General features: G+C 35.3%; 1 protein-coding gene across 7 annotated transcripts in view; it reads right to left on the reverse strand.

The window, feature by feature from the left end:
• Nucleotides 1-20119, reverse strand: part of LOC106460238 (disks large homolog 1-like) — a 238958-nt gene that overhangs the window by 173141 nt on the left and 45698 nt on the right. Inside the window, exon 2 of one of the 7 annotated variants that reach the window (XM_022387157.1) lies at nt 17578-18349. The exons of the other annotated variants lie outside the window; for them this stretch is intronic. Coding sequence (XP_022242865.1) covers nt 17578-17754 — 177 coding nt within the window. The 5' untranslated portion in view covers nt 17755-18349. The remainder of the gene's footprint in view (nt 1-17577; nt 18350-20119) is intronic. 7 annotated transcript variants of the gene reach the window in all.

Genomic DNA, 20119 nt, shown 5'->3' on the forward strand with positions numbered 1-20119 from the left:
TATCAAAAGAAATTACATTGATACCCACAACCTGTGGTTTGTTTGTTTGTTGAATTTTGAGCAATGCACTATTTTTTAAGTGATAAAATAGAGGGGAGCCAACTAGTTAATGCCACCCACATCCAAATCTTTGGTCTCTACCAATGAACATTAGGATTGAACGTCATATTATAACACCCCCACGGCTGAAAGGGTGGGCATGTTTAAGGACGGGTTTCGATCCTGTGATCCGCAGATTACGAGCAGAGCGCCCTAGCCACTAGGCTTGGTTTGTTTTGAATTTCGCACAAAGCTACACGAGGGTTATCTGTGCTAGACCTCCCTAATTTAGCGGTGAAAGACTAGAGGGAAGGCAGCTAGTCATCACGGCCAACTCTTGGGCTACTCTTTTACCAACGAATATTGGGATTGACTGTCCCATTATAACGACCCCATGGCTGAAAGGGCAAGCATGTTTGTTGGAACAGGGATTCGAACCACCGACCCTCAGATTGCTAATCGAGCACTCTAACCACCTGAATTAAACATATTTGGTTTTTAAATTTCTATTATTGTGCCTTTTTTTTATTTTGGCCAGAGTATTTTTAAATTCGAAGAGTCACTCAACTACTATTTCTTTATTTTGTGTATCGCTGATCAAAATCTTAAATAATATCACCAATCTTACTTGTTTTTAATAACAGTAATTACACGTGAAAATGCTTACATATTTATTATTACATAGTTTTACAGTGGCAGATGCGTTAAGAAGTTTTGTCTGCAGCGTTGTCTGTCAGTGAAATGCATGTATTTTTTTGTTATATCTGTGGCCAAGGTTTAAGCAAAATTTGGTCAAACTGATATATAAATGTGTTTTAAAGATGATTTTGACTTAAAGTTCGTTTGTTTGTAGTTGAGCACAAAGCTGTACAATGAGCTATCTGTGCTGTGCCCACTATGAGTATTGAGTTTTTAGCGTTGTACATCCGCAGACATACTGCTAAGCCACTTGGGGGCTTTGACTTAAAAACGGTTACGAAATATTGTTACATTTGCTCATTAAATGGCAAATTATTGATATGTAAAATATGCGCATTACACATAACTGCAGAATATATTTTATAAACTGTATATACGTATATTAACCTTTGACCTCAAGCTGGTAGCATCATGTGGGAGAAGCTATATTGGGTGACTTCTGATTAAGACCTCGACCCAAGAAGACAGTCTCCTGTGGTCAAAGCTCCTGTGATATCATCCATCTGGTGTCTATAGATTCAAGACCAATATTTTAATTAATCAAGAACTTAACACATATCTCTCTTCACGATTAATAATTTATAGCACAACATAATTGCCATGATACAACTATGTTCACTTGCTTGTTGAATTTCGCGCAAAGTTACTCAAGGGATATCTGCACTAGCCTTTCCTAATTTAGAAGTGATGGACTAGAAGAAAGGCAACTGATCAACACCACCAATCGCCAACTCTTGGGACAGTCTAAACGAATAATCTGACCATCACATGATAATGCCCCCACCACTGAAAGGGTATGTTCGGTGATGGGATTCGCATCGGCGACCGACAGATTGCGAGTCGAGCGCCCTAATCATCAGGCCAGGCCCAATTCAGTCTCCCAGTCCAGATAACAAGAAACATTTTACTTAAGTACCATAAACCACTTTCACTAACTTTATTTTATTTTCATTCACTATTTTTGAGTTACAACTTTAGCTACAATTTTTTTACTTTCTAGCAGTAACACATCGGTTAACGGAAAATAATACACGAGTATTCATATTCTTAAATTTCGTTTATTGAAAAAAATGTGCGTGTAATAATTATTGCAATTTTCGTTCCAGCCATTACCTCAACAAATGTTTTATTTTCTTTAAAGCAGTTTGGATAGCTAATAGCTTCTAGTTCATCATCTTCATCTATGGATATTTTTTATTTCGTTTCCAAGATGTTCGAGTTCTTGATAGAAAGTTAATCTGTTTGATACTTTTTATCAACTTGTTGTTTTTTTATAATCTCCAAAATGTATTAATGCACCATAAGTTTACCTCCTTTCAAGATATTTCCTTCATATACTAACCCATTAATATCTATGCTTGCTTCCGTTTCGATATTATCAGCTGTGACCTAGTTAGTCACATCGCAAGCCGTCACTAATTTTGAGGTGATTTACTAGAGGTAAAGCAGCTAGTCTATACCACTCACCGTCAAATCGTGGGATACTCTAAACTAATAATGCGCCCAAAGTGTGGAAGGCGATTTTCGTTTCCGAAGCTCGAATCCACAATCCGACATGCTAATTACTAGGTCGCGCTCGGCCCGGCAGCAAAATAAATACGTGGTATATCCAAAGCGCTTATTCCAGCCACACCAAACTTATACTACTACTTCCATACGTTTTATGTTTCTGCATGAAAAAAATGTTTGGATCCGTTCCAGATTATCTCCAAATGAGCTTACTACTGTTATCTGGCTACAGAGTGAAATACAACACATTTGTAAAAACAATATGGATTCACAGTTGTAGTTTTGAACAGATAATTCGGTCTCAAAGCAAATATCCAACAACTTGATTGTCCAAAACTGACAGATCGCGGTCGTCTTCTTGCATTGTGGATGATGGTCTACCTTGTATGGGTATCCGAACAGCAATAGAATACTGTGATTGGTCTGTTTCCATCCATCCAAAGACTATAGACACAAGTATAAAACATCCAAGTTTCTTCTCTGAGGTCTAGCCATAGTTTATAAACAAAATGGGACACTTTAAAACCTGTGTTTCATCCCAAAGCAATAACCAAGACAAGATCGTATTAGACCACTGTGTGGGGTGGGGGGGGGGGCGCAGGCTGAATGGATATTCATTTTTATTTCAGGTATTCCAAATTTACGAAATACATCAACTGGGGAAAGTGGTTAACATTATTTTCTAACGGAGGTTTTGACTTGCTTAGCTACATAATTACAAGTTTCAACTGATTTAAAAAAAAATTCTGAAGTGCACACGTCAAACAATAGACTGTTTTGTAAGACCCATTTGTCTAAGTAGCTACTTTTACATTGCAATCATAATCGACGTCAGATTTATTGGTTTCTTAGGAACTATTATCAACCAGAACTACATCTTTCTTGGAAATATTTTCACTAAACTCACCAACTTCATCACAGATAACTTTTTAATGGAGCTGTTTCACTGTACATGTCAATGTCCGTAGATGTTTCTATCTTATTTTGTTCCATGTACCACATTTTTCGCCTCTTTCACAACTTAATTTTAGAGTAGGAATTCTCACACACTAAACAATCTGGCATGATTACGGTAAAGGTAAGTATTCTTTTTTTATAATTCTACAATTAGTGGAAACATGATCAGTGCAAGTGACTCGTGAATTAGAGTTTGTTTCCATGAGTTACAAATATGTACTTCAGTAGTAATTCAGACGAAATACACGCAAGCGAACGAATAGATAAAGAACATGTTAAGCGCGTGTGAATGAATGTCTGAATATGTCTAGTGGGGACAAAGGTCTCGTAAGGTTAAGGTCCTTGGGTTGCTGTTTTAATCGAGTGCCTGACTTTTTCTCAAATTCAAAATATCCCAGTTTTCGATCTGACGTTAAACATGACAAAAGCAAAGTCAAACATTTAAGCCAAACATTTTGATAGTAATGGAGGAATTTCTTCTGTCGTATTGTGTAATGAAATCAAATGAATCAAGGAGGTCTTTTTATATATAAATTAACAAGAACCGGCCGAAAACGGTTTATACAAATTACATAATCTGTATTTTATTGTTTGGACTTAGAAACTTAGTTGAATCATGACATTGAGGTTGTTTGGTAAGTTAGTGATGAGTATAATAGTTATGAGGAGATATTGGTTAATAAGATATATTTCCTGCATTTAAATACCACATAGATAACATTCAAGAGAAACTTCGGCCATCTTGGATCAGAGGTCGTACAATATATCTCCACCCATCGGAGGCTGCCATCTTGAGTTCAAAAATTTAACAGACCAGCCTAGCAAGTATACTATTATTACCATTGCACATCGTAATAATCAGTTTGTCTTAAGCACAAGAAGCAAAATGACTGGTTGAGCCTCGCGTTTCAGTAGATTATGTAATCTAATTAACTCGCTGATTGGTGCCTCGTGCTTGCTGGACTCCTCACTGGCATTAAGTGTTAATAAGAATCTTTATCCTAACAAACATAAGATGGTGGACAAACAGCAATCTAAAATATTATATCTGGTTTTTGGTAAATGGTGAAACAACAGGTAACCTGCTTTTAAAACTACAAGTATATAGTTGACATCTGTCAAAAAAACAACAACTTTAAATTTCGTTTTATGTAAAACTTTGAATTCGAAGTGTCTAATATTACCCTATGAAAGTCTTACTGCAGTACTTTGTGATGAATGAATAATACTTTTAAAAACACAAAAGCATATATAACAGTCTAAGGTCTCGAACATATTTTTAATTGTATATACAATTTTTAATTAGCAACTATAGATATACAGAAATTCATCAATTTGCCTAATGTGCGATATTTGCAGTGGTATACAGGTGTTTTAATAATCTATATGCTTTATGCATAATACCTCATAATTTGAATTCAACAATTCTAAAATACACAGAAGTTGTTCAAAAGAGATTTTCTTTTAATTTAAAGACGCTCTCATATGACAAAAAAAAGTAGATAAAATTAAAATTTTGCTAAATTCGCTTCACAACCTTTTGATATATATATATATACTGTATCTTTCATTTTCCAGAGCGAGTTACTTCTTTGAGTCTCATTCATATATACTATATTTTTCATTTTCCAAAGCGAGTTACTTCTTTGAGTCTCATTCATTTATACTATAGGTTTTGTTTTCCAAAGCGAGTTACTTCTTTGAGTCTCATTTTTTGTTTTTGGCTATTGCTTTTTGTGGACAAATTAATCAACTAATGCATGTGTATATATACACTTGCTCTACCAAATAAAACATGTCTATGGAGAATAACCTTTAAAATAGTGAAGTCGAAATAATTACAAAACATCGCCTTTCCAGCGTTTAGAAAAACATAGTGTCCCAGGTGGCGAATTAATCACATTTAGCGTTTTCCCTAACACGATATAAAACATTCACGCAAAATACCTGAAAAGTATATTGAAGAAATTATGAGTTATAGGCGTTGGTTCACTTTGTAGTGACTACGACCTAATTAACTAAAAACATGAATTGTGTTCTGACCATTTATAATAAATATCAATACCATGTTTGTTTGTTTGTTTTGGAAATTTGCGTAAAGCTACACAAGGGCTATGGTATGCATAGCCATCTCTAATTTCGAACTCACAGAGTAGAGGAAAGGCAGCCGGTCAACAGCGCCCACCGCTAACTCTTGAGCTACTCTAATCGAACAGTTGGATTTGTTTGTCACTCTTAAACGTTATAACGCACCTACAGCCCTAAATTGCCGACTCTCACAATACTAAAAACTACTCGGCTCTTAACAGTCTTTATAAATTGAAAATAATTACCATTGGAATCAAACCTCTTATATAGTAAACTAATATACTTCAGAATATTTCATTTTATGAATACATGTTGTCTTTGTTTGTAAAATTTCGTTTTCGAAAAAACAGAGAAAATACACAAAAATATTTCAAGATTTAACTCCAATAAGGGTCGTTATAGTGAAAAATCAGTCAAACATCCTGCAAATACATATCTATCTTCCCGCAATCCTATCATAAATATAAAATCGGCTCAATTTTGATGGATTGCGTATGTGTAGGTTGATTCAGAAGTTTACTGACAGATAAAGACTCCAGAAATGTGTAGATATAGAAAAATAATTGTTACTGTATGGAGCGAAGTGTTGCTAACTCCATGACAATATCATTGAGGTTATTCAATGTTCATTCTATTTTGCATAAATTTATTCATGTGTCGAAAGTTTATTTTTATATTTATAACAAAAAAATTAATAGCATTTCCCGCTCCCTACGAAAAGCTGGAGAAAAACGTAAATCAGTAAATTTAAAAATACATGGGCATTGCTTACACTCGATGCCACTCCAGTAATTCTCACAAAATATTATATTTTGAAATATGCTGCTACTTCCACAATTCTTAGTTTTTTTTATTAGTGTCAAAGTTTGCTGTGTTTTACTGTATTAAAAATCACGCCCCCCAGTAGCACAGCGGTATGTATGCGGACTAACAACGCTAGAATCCGGGTTTCGATACCCATGGTAGGCAGAGCACAGATAGCCCTTTGTGTAGCTTTGTGCTTAATTACAAACAAACATTAAAAACACCCTTTTTTCGACATCTGTATTTTCAATTAATAACAAAAAAGTGCACCTAGTGGTAACTGGAGTCATTTTTAATTCTTTAATTTCCAGGTTCAGTTCTCTCGATAACACATATCAGTGCATCCTACACGTAACCATCTTCTGTAGTATTCGGTCAGTCAAATGTTACCAATTAAGGTAGCATATACCCTTTACATAGTGTTATCTAGGTTTTATCATTTTTATAAAACAAAAAACATCTTCATACTATGATTTTTGTATGAAAATATATTGAAATAGATACAAAGACATTTTCTGGCACATGTTGTGTAACATTACCGCTGTGGTTAATTTGCATATTATAAAAATAAAGAAATACAAAAGAAATGTCGTATGTTCCTGATTACTTATATAAACATGACTGAATGCTCCTAAAAATGGGTCCAGACTTTGATGGGACGTGAAGAACTAAGGAAAACTCTGAAATTTAATTCAAACTAAATTGTGACATTTTTTGACAGTTAAAAGTTATCTTAAACAGTGATCAAAGTTAACAAAATATCTCCCTGTGAATCAATATCATAGATTTCGAACTTTTCTTTAATGCAACGATTACATACAACTAAAACTACTGCACTCTTCAAAAAGATCCAGAGTAGTGACAGTATAGCCATGCACTTGAGTGTGTGTATATGTATCTATATTTAAATATTAATGACCTCTCTCAAGTTTGTTTGTTTGTTTTTAATTATGCACAAAGCTACACAAGGGCTATCTGTGCTCTGCCAACCACGGATATCGAAACCCGGTTTCTAGCGTTGTAAGTCCGCAGACATACCGCTGTGCCACTGGGAAGCACTCTCTCAAGTATTCATATTAAATTTATACATGTATTGTAATGTATTTATAACTGAAGAAACCTCTCGTCACACTGGTACTCAAAAATCAAATTATAAGCAAGCAAACAGTACCACAATATCATAACTTGGTAAGTTTAAGCCAGCGGCTAAGTGGAACACGCTTTAAAATGGTCTTTTATTTTTTGCAACAGCATACAATAATTTTTCCGCCTGGTAAAATCAAACCGTTTAAATAAAACGTTGACATATTAGTAACATTAATTGACAAGAAATTGTGAAAACATCATCTAATCTTAATGCATACGCAAGTTTCTCCAAATCGTGACTGGTTACACAATTCGTTTACGAATCATTCCACCTCACACTAGCCGTATGAAGTTTCTCCGGAAACTTCTGTATTTTAAGCTGTTATTACACAAGTGACATGACCCAATCTGAAATGGTAGCTCTCATTCTTAGTGTTTGTTTGTTTGTTTTTGAATTTCGCGCAATGCTACACGAGGGCTATCTGCGCTAGCCGTCCCTAATTTAGCAGTGTAAGACTAGAGGGAAGGCAGCTCATCCCTTTTGTTCAGTTAGTTTGTATTTTTGTTAACAAACATAATAATAAAAATGTTCATTGTGGTAAACGAAATAATAATTTGATCTAAGGGTTTTTTCTTTTCGATTTTTAAAAAATCTTTACGCGAAAGTGTGAAATGAGTATTATTTTCGAAATCTGTGTAGCTGAATTATGGAAAATCCGTTATTAAAAACAAAACAACTTTTATGAAGTTTAAATTTGCAGGCCTGTATAATTGATACTCAGTAACCAGAAACGTCAATTAGATGAAAAATTAACAAATATATTTTCTGAAACAGCATAGTTATTTCCACCAAGTTATAAAACTTATCAGAATTAGTTGCCATTTACGAAAGAAAATGCAATTCTAAACCAAAATTAATGCAATATATTTAAAAAAGAAAAATCAAGTTTGTAAAACGTGTTTGACTATAGCTACAATATACACATCTACTTACTTGATGCTTAATTAATAACTAATTACTGAATTAAAAATTAGAACTCCATGAATTTGTATTAGCTTTTGTGTGTTCCCTAGTAAATTGTTCTATCTATAAATGCACAGAATCCATGCTTATTTTCTTCCTCGGTGTCGAACATCGTATACCATGTTTATCTTTAATATAAAGCATTTAAACCAGTTAATAAGATCGTCTCCAATTCTAATTCCTGACCCTCACGGTCTTACCAGGTGAATATATTGACTACCAACTGAAGAGCCCCTCCAGTGACAGAGTCTATGGACTTGTAACGCTAGAAACCGGATTTCGATACCCGTGGTGGACAGAAAACATATAGCCATTGTGTAGCTTTGTGCTTAACTAGAAACAAACAAACCAATTGAAGGTTATAATGTTCTACGGATTTGTAATTGTATGTTTTCTAAGTTTTAATGAATTTGATCGGACAAGTACCTCAATCATGGAAGTGGCACTTCGTCAATTGTAAGATCATGAATACTAGTTGTTTTTGAGTGATCTTCCTTTTGTCAACGCTTGTTCGCAAAAAGAAAATTGATAAAACTGCAAACAAATGAGATAAGACAAATAATCTTCTATTACTGGACTAGTACACTAAGAAGAATTTTGGATAAAGCATAAAAAATGCACTATCGCAGAACACACTGTTGTATCAGAAGTTAGGAAATAATTCTTTTATTTGTTGCTGGATTTCAAGCTTAGTTGCCTGTAATGTTACCTAGAATAATTTCAAGCACTAGTGAGTTGGCTAAACTAGAACAGAGGTCGCTGCTAACAATAGAAATTCTAACGAAATCCGCTGCCAACGTCATAAGACAGAAAAAGAAACTGATCTCGTACAATTACACCAATGTCAAAAGTAACTGGGTGAAAAAAAAGAAGAAATATTCAAGTTAAATACACGTTGCTGACAAAAAAAAGTTTCTTTAAAAAAAGCATAAAATTATTTGAGCTGATTTATACAACAATTGATATTACTAGGAATCCAACCTAGAAACGAAATACTTTAGTCCTCTTCCTATAGTTCCGGGAACTATAGGAAGAGGACTACTTGATTAGATGAAGGAACTATAGGAAGAGGACTACTTGACTAGATGAAGGAACTATAGGAAGAGGACTACTTGACTAGATGAAGGAACTATAGGAAGAGGACTACTTGATTAGATGAAGGAACTATAGGAAGAGGACTTCATGACCAAATGAATGAATTCACTCTAGGAAGAGGACTACTTGACCAGATGAATTCACTCTAGGAAGAGGACTACTTGACAGATGAAGGAACTATAGGAAGAGGACTACTTGACTAGATGAAGGAACTATAGGAAGAGGACTACTTGACTAGATGAAGGAACTATAGGAAGAGGACTACTTGACTAGATGAAGGAACTATAGGAAGAGGACTACTTGACTAGATGAAGGAACTATAGGAAGAGGACTACTTGATAGATGAAGGAACTATAGGAAGAGGACTACTTGACTAGATGAAGGAACTATAGGAAGAGGACTACTTGACTAGATGAAAGGAAGAGGACTACTTGACCGGATGAAGGAACTATAGGAAGAGGGCTACTTGAACAGAGAGTGAATTCATCTGTTCAAGTAGTCCTTTTTCTTGAGTTAATTCCTCGAGTCAATTAGTTCTTCTCCAAGAGTGAATTCACATAGATTACGTTATATGTGTATGGGGGAAGGGGGGGCTTAACAGCTTTATAAGGAACAAGATCTGATATACAACAAAGGACAAGCAGATAACACCACAGACGTCATTACTATACCTTCCATCAAAATCGGTGTAAACATTTATTTAAGAACGCAAGTTTTCATTTGTTTAAGTAATCGATAGTGTTCTATTTACGTAACGTACTTCCGATCGGTTTAACCTTAATATTCATTCATGATGTTCTTTTTTTATCACAAAACACGAATTTGCAATTGATTGACTGCATTTGCTTCTGTAATAAGCATTATATACGAGTTACACCATTAATACGAACAGTAGCGCAGGAAGTCATAATACGGATCTCTCGCCGAATAGCCAGCCTACTGATCTAAGATGTTTAATTAAGGCTTTGAAAGTCTTCGTGCCTTCAGCCAATCCCAGCTGCATTTTCCTTGTGTGAAGAACAATCCACAAATACTAATTAACCAAATTACTTGCGTAATAACAATCAAATTCCTCCGAGATGAATCTATAAAGAATATCTAAACTTAGCAGCAACTTCAAACTTGTTGAGAAAGTTAGCATGACTTTCAGTTTTTTGCGTAAGTTGTTTTCATTGTATCCTTACCCTGCCTGCAGACATAAGCAACAACACAGGGTCAGAAGTTGCTTATGTATCTGTTGCACTGTTGCATTTTATTCCTTTCATTTGAACCGTATTTCACGCCATTTTAAAATATTTCATCTTCCAGTAGAACAGTGTTAAAACAGACCCTAAGAATTATGGACGTACATTTAATAAATATGATACGACACATGTAACTGTGAAGAAATGATGGTTTAATCTGTTGTTTCGTGTGCCTAACATAAGTATTAATATAGCAACATATTGGATTTATTATTTTCCAAACATTAAAATGTAAATGTTTTGGTTATCTTACATAACGCGTGAAATACATTTTTCCTATTATTTGTTTCTAATTTTCGCGTAAGGCTAGACAAGAAACTAGCCGTCCCTACCTTTGAACTTATCTAAACCATTATTTCACAAAAGTGTATGTGTGTGTCCAGCGGTTCTACAGTTTTAAATGGAAACACAGTGTGTACGTAATAACTGGCGAACCGCTCGACCGATTGCATCAAACCTTAGGATCCTCCAGAAAGTGGCATGGAAGGTTTAACGTTCGGATCTCCATGAGGACCTGACCCTAAGTTTTTCACGCCTAAGAGTTTTAACCGACCTCAAACAAACTTGGCATGTACCCTTAGGGTCTTCGAAGTTGACCTCATATGTCACCCCTCGGGAGCCTCGGTGTTACCCGTTCTATTCTATTAATCTTTATCAAATTTCTAAGATACCCTTATGGTACTTCAGGGAGTGAAATAGGGAGTCGACTTTCGGAACTGGCCCCTTTATCTCACTCCCAGTGCGTTGAACGGGTGCGTCAGCTAGTATGGCTATAAATAGAGGAAAGACATCAACAGCATCTGCTGCCAACTCATGGGCTACTCTTGTCTGACAGAACAGAAAGAATTGACTGTCACTCTTATAGAGCACCTACAGTCTCAAAGCACATAGCATGCTTTTGCGACAACGGGCTGCTAGCCATGAATTCTCGGATTTACAGTCAGGGTACACTAACAACAAGGTCACGCAGCACTAAAACTCTACAGCACAATAACCAACTTAAATAATACATGTAAATAGTCAAAACACAACTGTTTTAAAAAATTTTTAAGTTTTGTTTTTCCTTATATAAATTATTCAGTACAAGGCCTTTATTTTCCGAATTCCTTAACCTTCGTAACTATTACCCAACCACTTAGTCTGCCATTTAAAAATAAATTCGATGGTTGTAAACTTTTAGTACGAAAACCTGGGCATAGCACAATTAAGCTGGACGAACCAGCTAAACTCTCTTACTTTCGTATTTTGAATTATATAAACACTTTAAATTGAAACGAACCATTCTAAGCCATGAAGAAAGAGGGAAGACATGTAAAATAATACAAAGAAAAACAGAGAAGCTGTTTCAAAAAGTTGAGGACCAACTTGTAAAAGTGGCAAGAAGATAGCACAAGGAACTTGTCTCCAGTTTGTTAAACCTTTTACTCACGTGAACTTAAAGACCCTTATCAAAGTAAATTTTTATCCATAATGCATAAATACACACACATATATACTTCTATAGACCAATTCCTTTACATGTCTACGTGTCTAAAAAAACTGCTTGCAACATCTAACAATCAAAGTAAAAACTGTGATAAATTATGATGGTACTATGGTACTAAATATTAAATAGATTTATACAAGGTAAGAGTAAGTACATGTTTTTTTACCAAGAAATAAAAATTGCTTATGTTCGGTGTCGATTTTAAAAACTCGAAAATTTTGTTCAAATTATTAACTTGAAATTATATATCGAGTCTTGAGATACAGTCTTGGCCAAAATCCTTGCGTACTGTTCTATGTTGATGTTATTGTCTACATGCATGGAGTAGTTAACAAGTAAATAAATGCCCGAGTAGTAACAGAGAATGTAGCGTATGATCAGATAAACGTGTAAAGTTGTTATTCTGGTCTGTATAAGGTGTTTTGAGAATTTGCTCGTCAAAAAAAACACACACACACACCTGTTTTATATAAAAAGATGTGCTTCTGGTATAATCGTTTTTCGAAACAGATCAACGCTTTGTTCAGACAGTTTCTCTGTACTTGGTGTAGAAGTCATGCCTCGTCACATGCCAGAAGTTATAGGGCGTTAAATTGTTCGACTGTCCAGAAATGGTATGAAGCAAACGGACATTTCCAGAACAGTAGGGTACCCCCAGTGTACTGTATCCAGAATCCTGAAATGTCATCAGAATGCAGGAAACGTTGTTCCAGGAAAGTTTACTGGTAGACGCTGAAAACTTACTTCCCGAGATGATCGTGTTTTGATCAGGTTTTGATCACGTCAAGATCGAAAGAAGTCTTGCAACACCTTACGACAGAAATGGCATGAACACATTCATTCCAGGGTATCCAGAAGAACAGCGAATAGGAGACTGACCAAACAATGTTATCTTGTAAGAAGGAATATCTGCAAATCAGTATTAACCAGAATAACCGTCGTCACCGTGTGACTTGGACAAGACAGCATGCCAACTTACAGTTAGGACACTGGCGATATATATTTTCAAATGAGTCCTGTTTCCGGCTTGTTAAAGCTGACGGTAGGATTCAAGTTTGTCATTTTCCTGGAGAACAGATGAGGGAAGACTGTCTTTCCCACAGGAAACACACAGGAGGTGGTGCAGAATATGTTTGGGCAGCTATTCATCATGATGGAAAAACTGCTCCTCATATCCTCCAAGAAAATATCAATGGCGCCTCCTACAGGCATCACATAGAAACGATATTTCTGTCATATGTTAGTGCCAGGTTTGGTAATAACTTTGTGTTCCAGGATGACAATAAAACTGCCCACAGTACGCGTATTATACAGGATTATCGCGACTAGGAGGACGTTACAAGACTGCCATGGCTAGCAAAGTCTCTAGATTGTAACCCCCATTAAAAACTGTTGAGCATGACTGAGCCGGAAAATTGCTAATCACGACCCTAAACCAGTTACCGTAGCTGAGTTGGAGCGCCCTCTAGTGACAAGTTGGGATGAAATCATGGTGGATTACATCAATAACCTTTGCAGAGGTTTTTAGAGTAGGAGGAGGACCAACCAAGTACTGTATGTTTAATATGAACTGATATAAGGTTACAGACGCTATTTATAATAATTTGATGTTATATTTTGTCATTATGTGTTTTGGTAAGGTTTTGTTGTGATAGGTGAAATGTTGAATTACACATCTTTCTACAGGTGTCTGATAAAATTGTTGGATGTTCTAATAAATCGTTCATGGTGTCCATAGAGTCTGTCTCATTAAACGAGTTACATATGTAGATGCTTAATATAACATGCATTTCTCAGTTTGACAGAACTAAGTGCATTTATATTCCATTTTAATAATAATGACCTTATTTGTTACAAAATATGCAAACATTTTAGCCAAGACGTAGTAACAGCTTCACATTCGTTTTGATTCTGAAACTTAAGTCAAACAGTAAAATATTTCCTGTGTATAACATACTGAGTAGTACAAAAATCATTCTCCTTTCTGGAAGTACAATGTAGCTAAAGAACAACAACAAAAAAACAAACAAACAAACTTAAATTAGCATTATGAACCCTAAATTGTGGTAAATGTGGTTTGAGTAACATCCGGAAATTTTTCAAAATTACCAAAAAGTATGCAAAAACGTGAATGATGAAATGTCTGCAACTCTTTTCACTGGGGGGAGTTTTTCAAATCCCGGCTCTTCTTTGATAAAATTTTGTACATTTTCTGGCCACAAATTGCATAGTTGTTTTTTTTTCTGTTTTAAAACGTACAAACCGAATGTAAAACGATACGTAAACACCAGAAAACGATATTGTGCCTCCTATTACTTACAACTGCAGAGTGAACAGGTGATTCAAATGTAATAAATGCAGTCGATGTGAATGTGACCACCACTAGATAGATACGTAAACACCAGAAAACGATATTGTGCCTCCTATTACTTACAACTGCAGAGTGAACAGGTGATTCAAATGTAATAAATGCAGTCGATGTGAATGTGACCACCACTAGATAGATACCCACTGAAAGAAAGTTAAAAAGGAAAGTTTCTAATTTTGTTTTTTAAGATACAAATAAAACTGGAAATGAAAAGTAGAAAGCTTCCCCTACTGCTTCTTCTTCGAAAATAAAAGCTACTATTGTTTTGGATCTTGAAGATGGTAATTCTGATGTTAACGAAGCTCACGAAAGTGTTCCCTTTGTTGACACATTTTATAAAGGTAAACGTATGCACTTTGTTACTGATATTGTCAGATATTTCTGGTTATTGTTTGTGTTGACTTTGTTTGTTTGGAATTAAGTCCAACGCTAGAAAATGGGTTATCTGTGCTCTGCCCACCAGGGGTATCAAAACCGATTTCTAGCGTTGTAAGTCAACAGACATACCGCTGGAAGGGGGGGCTGTTTGTGTTGAAATACCCAAGTTTTTAGTTCAATTTTCTCGAAAATAGCAATCGACTTTCGTCAAAATAGGTAAACTTTCTCAACAAATTTGGAAGTTTCAGTTTTTGTGCCGATTTTGGAATCTTTAAACCAAAATCTTAAAAATACAACGATCACATGTGAAACACTATTACTACCAGATCTGATGATGTGAAAATTAACACTACATTTTTTTGGGATTTCGGCTTGGTTAAGTTGCCAATTCAGGATTAAAAAAAACAAATAAAAAAAACCATTACATACAGATAAAATACTGACCAGCACCGAAAGCACTTTAGTTCCAAAACAATAATGATGTACACAAAAGTGTGCTCCAATATGTTACGTGTCTTGTAAACATGAGGGTATGATGAAATACCGCACTTAGGTAATCATTTATTCAAAGTCGCGAGGGCGTTCACGCAACAATAGGACTCTTGATTCATACACGCATATGTGCACTGAAATAGTTAGATTCATACACGCACATGTGCACTGAAATAGTTATTTATACTTCAGGATGTCACAGATTGGCTTCTCTGCATAAAAGTTAAAGTCGAAGAACTTTATAACTTAATTTGTTTGTTTTTTCTTGTTGTTCTTGGCCATACTTTTCATTTTCAGGTCAAAAGTCGATTACTTTTACTGTGCTATTTTCCATTTTAGAAAACACATGTAGAACAATTAACGACGAGACTAGTCTTTGAATGTACATGTTATGTACGTTTCTCTACCTACTACGCAACTTGGTTTGTACTTCCACATTGATATCATCCGTTTCTGTGTTACAACTGGACCATCTGTTTCACCGAGATATTTATTTCTCCAAACCTGCAGGCCTGTATACGTTACAATGAACGCCAACAATAACAAAATATTGTGAAACAGACGTTAGTCCTTAAAAGTTTGACCCAAACCATCTGTTAGCACAGAAGTTATCCATTATTAAAATGTGACGTGTGCGCGCACGCAGGAGAAAACTAAATTACCTAATGCTAACTAGGTCTTCCTGTTCATGTTCGTTTGTTTTCTAAACATACACCAGCACTTATACAACTTCATTTTAGCAATCAATAATTCAACAAGTATTTGCATAAATGTCATTTCGTCTTTTTTGTAATATTTCTAATGAACATAAGTGAAAACAGTAAGTTGAATAGTAACACAAACTTTGATGTCGTCGTATTTCTGAATAATATTACTTAATATAAACTGACATTTCTCATATCTTTGTTCCGAGTTTAATGGCATGGTACCCTCAGTTAGGAGCACTAGGTTTAAGTAATGACCGTTTTTAACAAAATACTATTAAAATATAAAAAAAAATATCAAAACGAACATACAATGTTTAATAGAGCGTATTTAGTACGCAACTATTCAATGTTGTATGTTCGTTTTTTATATTATTACTATTTTACCTATGAAATAGAGCCGTTTATTTAAAATACAGTTAACTCAATGAAATTCCGTTTGATTTTGTGGGTTTTTTCATAATGACCTTAACCGTCCGTACGCTAATGTTAGACCCACTTATTAGGAATAACTGGAATTTATAACTGTTTAGGAATACAATGAATTAATGTTTCATGTAGTTGGTAATTTAACCTCTCTTTCAATCAGTACAACGAGAGGAGTTTGAAAATGTATCGTAACATATGTTTAATCAGTAAAGTATAACGCGTGTATATCCCGACTTCAATGTTATTTTTAGTCAATACTAACAAAGAAACAATGCAGGCTTACACCTCAGAATGTACTAAAATCTATAGAAATGCTGGAATGTCAGTGATTTCGCGGAATAACGATAAATCATTCATCTAAGTATTCACGTGGAGCCAAGACGACTGAGTCTCCTTCGTCCCTCACACTGGTGAATGCATACATTATTGTGAGTTATGAAGACCATACCAAGATTAGGCATTTAGTAGCTCATGCAGAGAATTGGTGTACGTGCGAGTCATAACTGAAAAGCTAGTATTATCATATTTAATGCTAAAAATTAATTTACATTTTCTATATAGCCATATTATGTAACCTGCAAAATCGTGCGTTTTTATGGAAAAGTGAAGCTGGCTATAAGTGTTTTAAATGTGTGTATATCTCAGGTTGCTCTGGATTTTAAGTACGAAAAAATATGGTCGACATCAGTATCTCAAGCTTTTATCTAAGAATGCTGCCACTTAAAGCAGATAAAACTCCTAAAATACATCGCTAATCTGCCAGGAAAATGGAGGCAATTTTTAACAGGATTAAAAAACTATCAATCATGAAGTACCCCTAAAATATACAACTATAAAACTACCTAAAAACGGCAAATACAAACCCGATTGGCTTTGTTGGATATTTGATTCACTTACAGCTTATAAACATCACCTATACGATAACAAAATTCATCAATATAGAATATTAACAACAATTTCCACTGGCTGTATAGCGATTCTTTCTTCATAAATGCATCGTTTGTGCTGCGATTAATTATGCCTACTGTTGTACTGAGAAAACAAGAGATTAAAAGTACATTTAAAAATACTGTTACCAGTATATAAAGCGAAAACGACGTGTTTTATTAGAAACTTATAATTGCTTAAAAGAAAAATATTTTCTTATTTAATTATTCCTTTTTTAAAAAACTTACTCCTTTAGGTAGGCAACAAGAACAAAAATATGAAGGGGTAGGTTTTGGGGGTGGCTCAACTCGGGGGTGACTATAGTTTTGTTTCTTTCGACGGCGGCGCATGCGGTTAGGCACCACGTACATATAATTGGAGAAGCGCCGGCGTGACCCACGCACAATGGACACCCAGTCGATCATGATGCTGTAGAAAGTCAATTCTCTGTTCCTACTAACGATTGTTTTGAGCGCGCGCACACACACACACAAGTATACTAGGAGATAGTTTTGTAATCACTGTAAGTTCACAGAGCTCGCCCGAAGTTACTGTGCTAAACATGTAACGCACAAGGCACAGTGAAAATCACTACAAGCATTACTTCTAAATATATACTGTCAGGCTTGTGTTATATCTACACTCTTGACTGTTACACAGCCAGTGATTTGGACACTAGAGTTTCATCAGACTTCGATAACAACCGTCTTATCTCGATTTACATTCCTATCAACCAACGGAACTAACACAACAACACAACTGCTGGAAGCAACAATAAGTGCACCACAAGCACAGGTGCGGACTGTCGGTTCGCCGATGCCGAGCTGATGCTGGCGCAGGTACAGGAGGATGTGCACGTGCAAGCTGACCGTCCTCCATGGAAAGCTCTGGGAAAGAGACTATGAAGGCGGCTGATGATGCAGGCGGAGCACAAGAGACTTCTTGGTATACACAGCGCAGTGACGGTAACAGGAAATCCGGGTGTAAATATATACAGACGATAGGGGAGCTTCTAGCAACCTGGCGTACACAACAATGTGTATACAATTCGTAAGAATACTAGCTCAGATAACAGATCAACCAATACAATGTAATATACATTTAACAAAATAATGAGGCACAAACTCAATACATTTTTTATTTCATTTGCAGCCATTTTGATATATTAATGTTGTGGAGGAGCGCTCTTATTGAAATAAAAACTATTTTGAGATCGTGCCTCATTTTATTTACTTGTTTAAGTGGACTGTAAAACAAATTATTATTATCATTATTATAAAATAAAAAGGTGTTTTAATTGGAAAGATAATTTTTTGTTAGATTCAGAAACACACAACAATTACATTATGAAATCTGGTTGAATGGACGGCAACTGCTTGTTGTAAAAGCAGAAGTACAGAGGACGACGTTTCGAATGTTTTCTGTCTTTCATCTTCAGACTTTCGAAACGTCGTCCTCTATACTTCTGTTTCTACGACAGGCAGTTGCCGTCCATTCAACCAAATTTCACCATGAATACTCTGCCTAAACAATCTATCACTGAACAATTACATTATTTTTCAATATATTCACTAAACCAGGGATTTCCAAAAACTAGAGGCGAAGACCCTTGGGGGGCGAAAGTGTGTTGGAAGGCTTTCAAATAGAAAATGATGTTACTATACTCAGTAATAGCTTTACTGAGTGTATGTCTCTCTCAAACAGCGGAATGTTCTGGGGGGGGGGAGATCTTTGGAAACCCCTGCACTATAATATATAAATATAATTCAATTATCAAGACTTATTTCACTTAAACATGTATTCACATTAAATGAAGAATGATACTCAAAATATATAATCCTACTTATATACAATGCATTATATATATTTATTTATCTACATAATTAAATAAACAGCTTCAATACTATTAATTACATTAATTGTTAATAGGCGATTAAAATCAGCACAATAAGACAATAATGAACATAATATAAAATAAGCATTAAGGAGATGTTAGTAAAGAATCCATTGTCAATCCTAGTTGTCACCTTAAAGTCATAACGGATAATGCCTGTGGTAATAGCTTCCAAATGTGTTGGGGATATCCTATCTACTAGACAAAATCCAAACGCTGATGTTAAACTAGCCAGCAAGCTTTTAAGGGTAACTGCCTTCTCACAACTAGCTGCAGACAGTGAAGGGCAGTAGGAGTTGAGACGTTGTGGGTGTAAGCACTCAACTCCATGCTCTTAATTGATTTTCCACAAACACACATCGCAATACACATAAGATGAGCAGATGGAAAATGTAAAACAAAAATTAATTGTACAATTATTTTTCAATCTCTTAAACTGCCTTTAGGGATGAGAGATGTAAAGTGTGTCCTTAAGATACAGTCCAGATTCTGTTATATTTCCTATTACCCAAAAAAATCAGAATCCAACACATATATTACAGGGTAGTCCAAAATTACTTTTCTTATTTTAAAATTTAATAATTAAATAACTAAAGAAATACAACCATGCAGTTTTCAACGTCTTATAGCGCAACTCAAACAGTTTTAATTGACATGTCAAAATACTTCTACGTGTGCACCATTAGTGGCTCTCAGCACGTTTATCCGATGTTCGATTTCAGTCCACGTTCGCTGCAACATGCCCACAGTTACAGTGGCGATGGCATCTATTATCCTGGTCTTTAGGTTTGTGATGTTTGTTATAGGTGTGCGATACACGATGTTTTTAACATAAGAAAGAAGTCCAGTGAAGTATGTCTGGCGGACACGAAGGCCAAGGAATGGCCCACTCCGAC

This window comes from Limulus polyphemus, unplaced genomic scaffold (genome assembly GCF_000517525.1).
Source record: "Limulus polyphemus unplaced genomic scaffold, Limulus_polyphemus-2.1.2 Scaffold32, whole genome shotgun sequence".
In the NCBI taxonomy this organism is placed as follows: domain Eukaryota; kingdom Metazoa; phylum Arthropoda; class Merostomata; order Xiphosura; family Limulidae; genus Limulus; species Limulus polyphemus.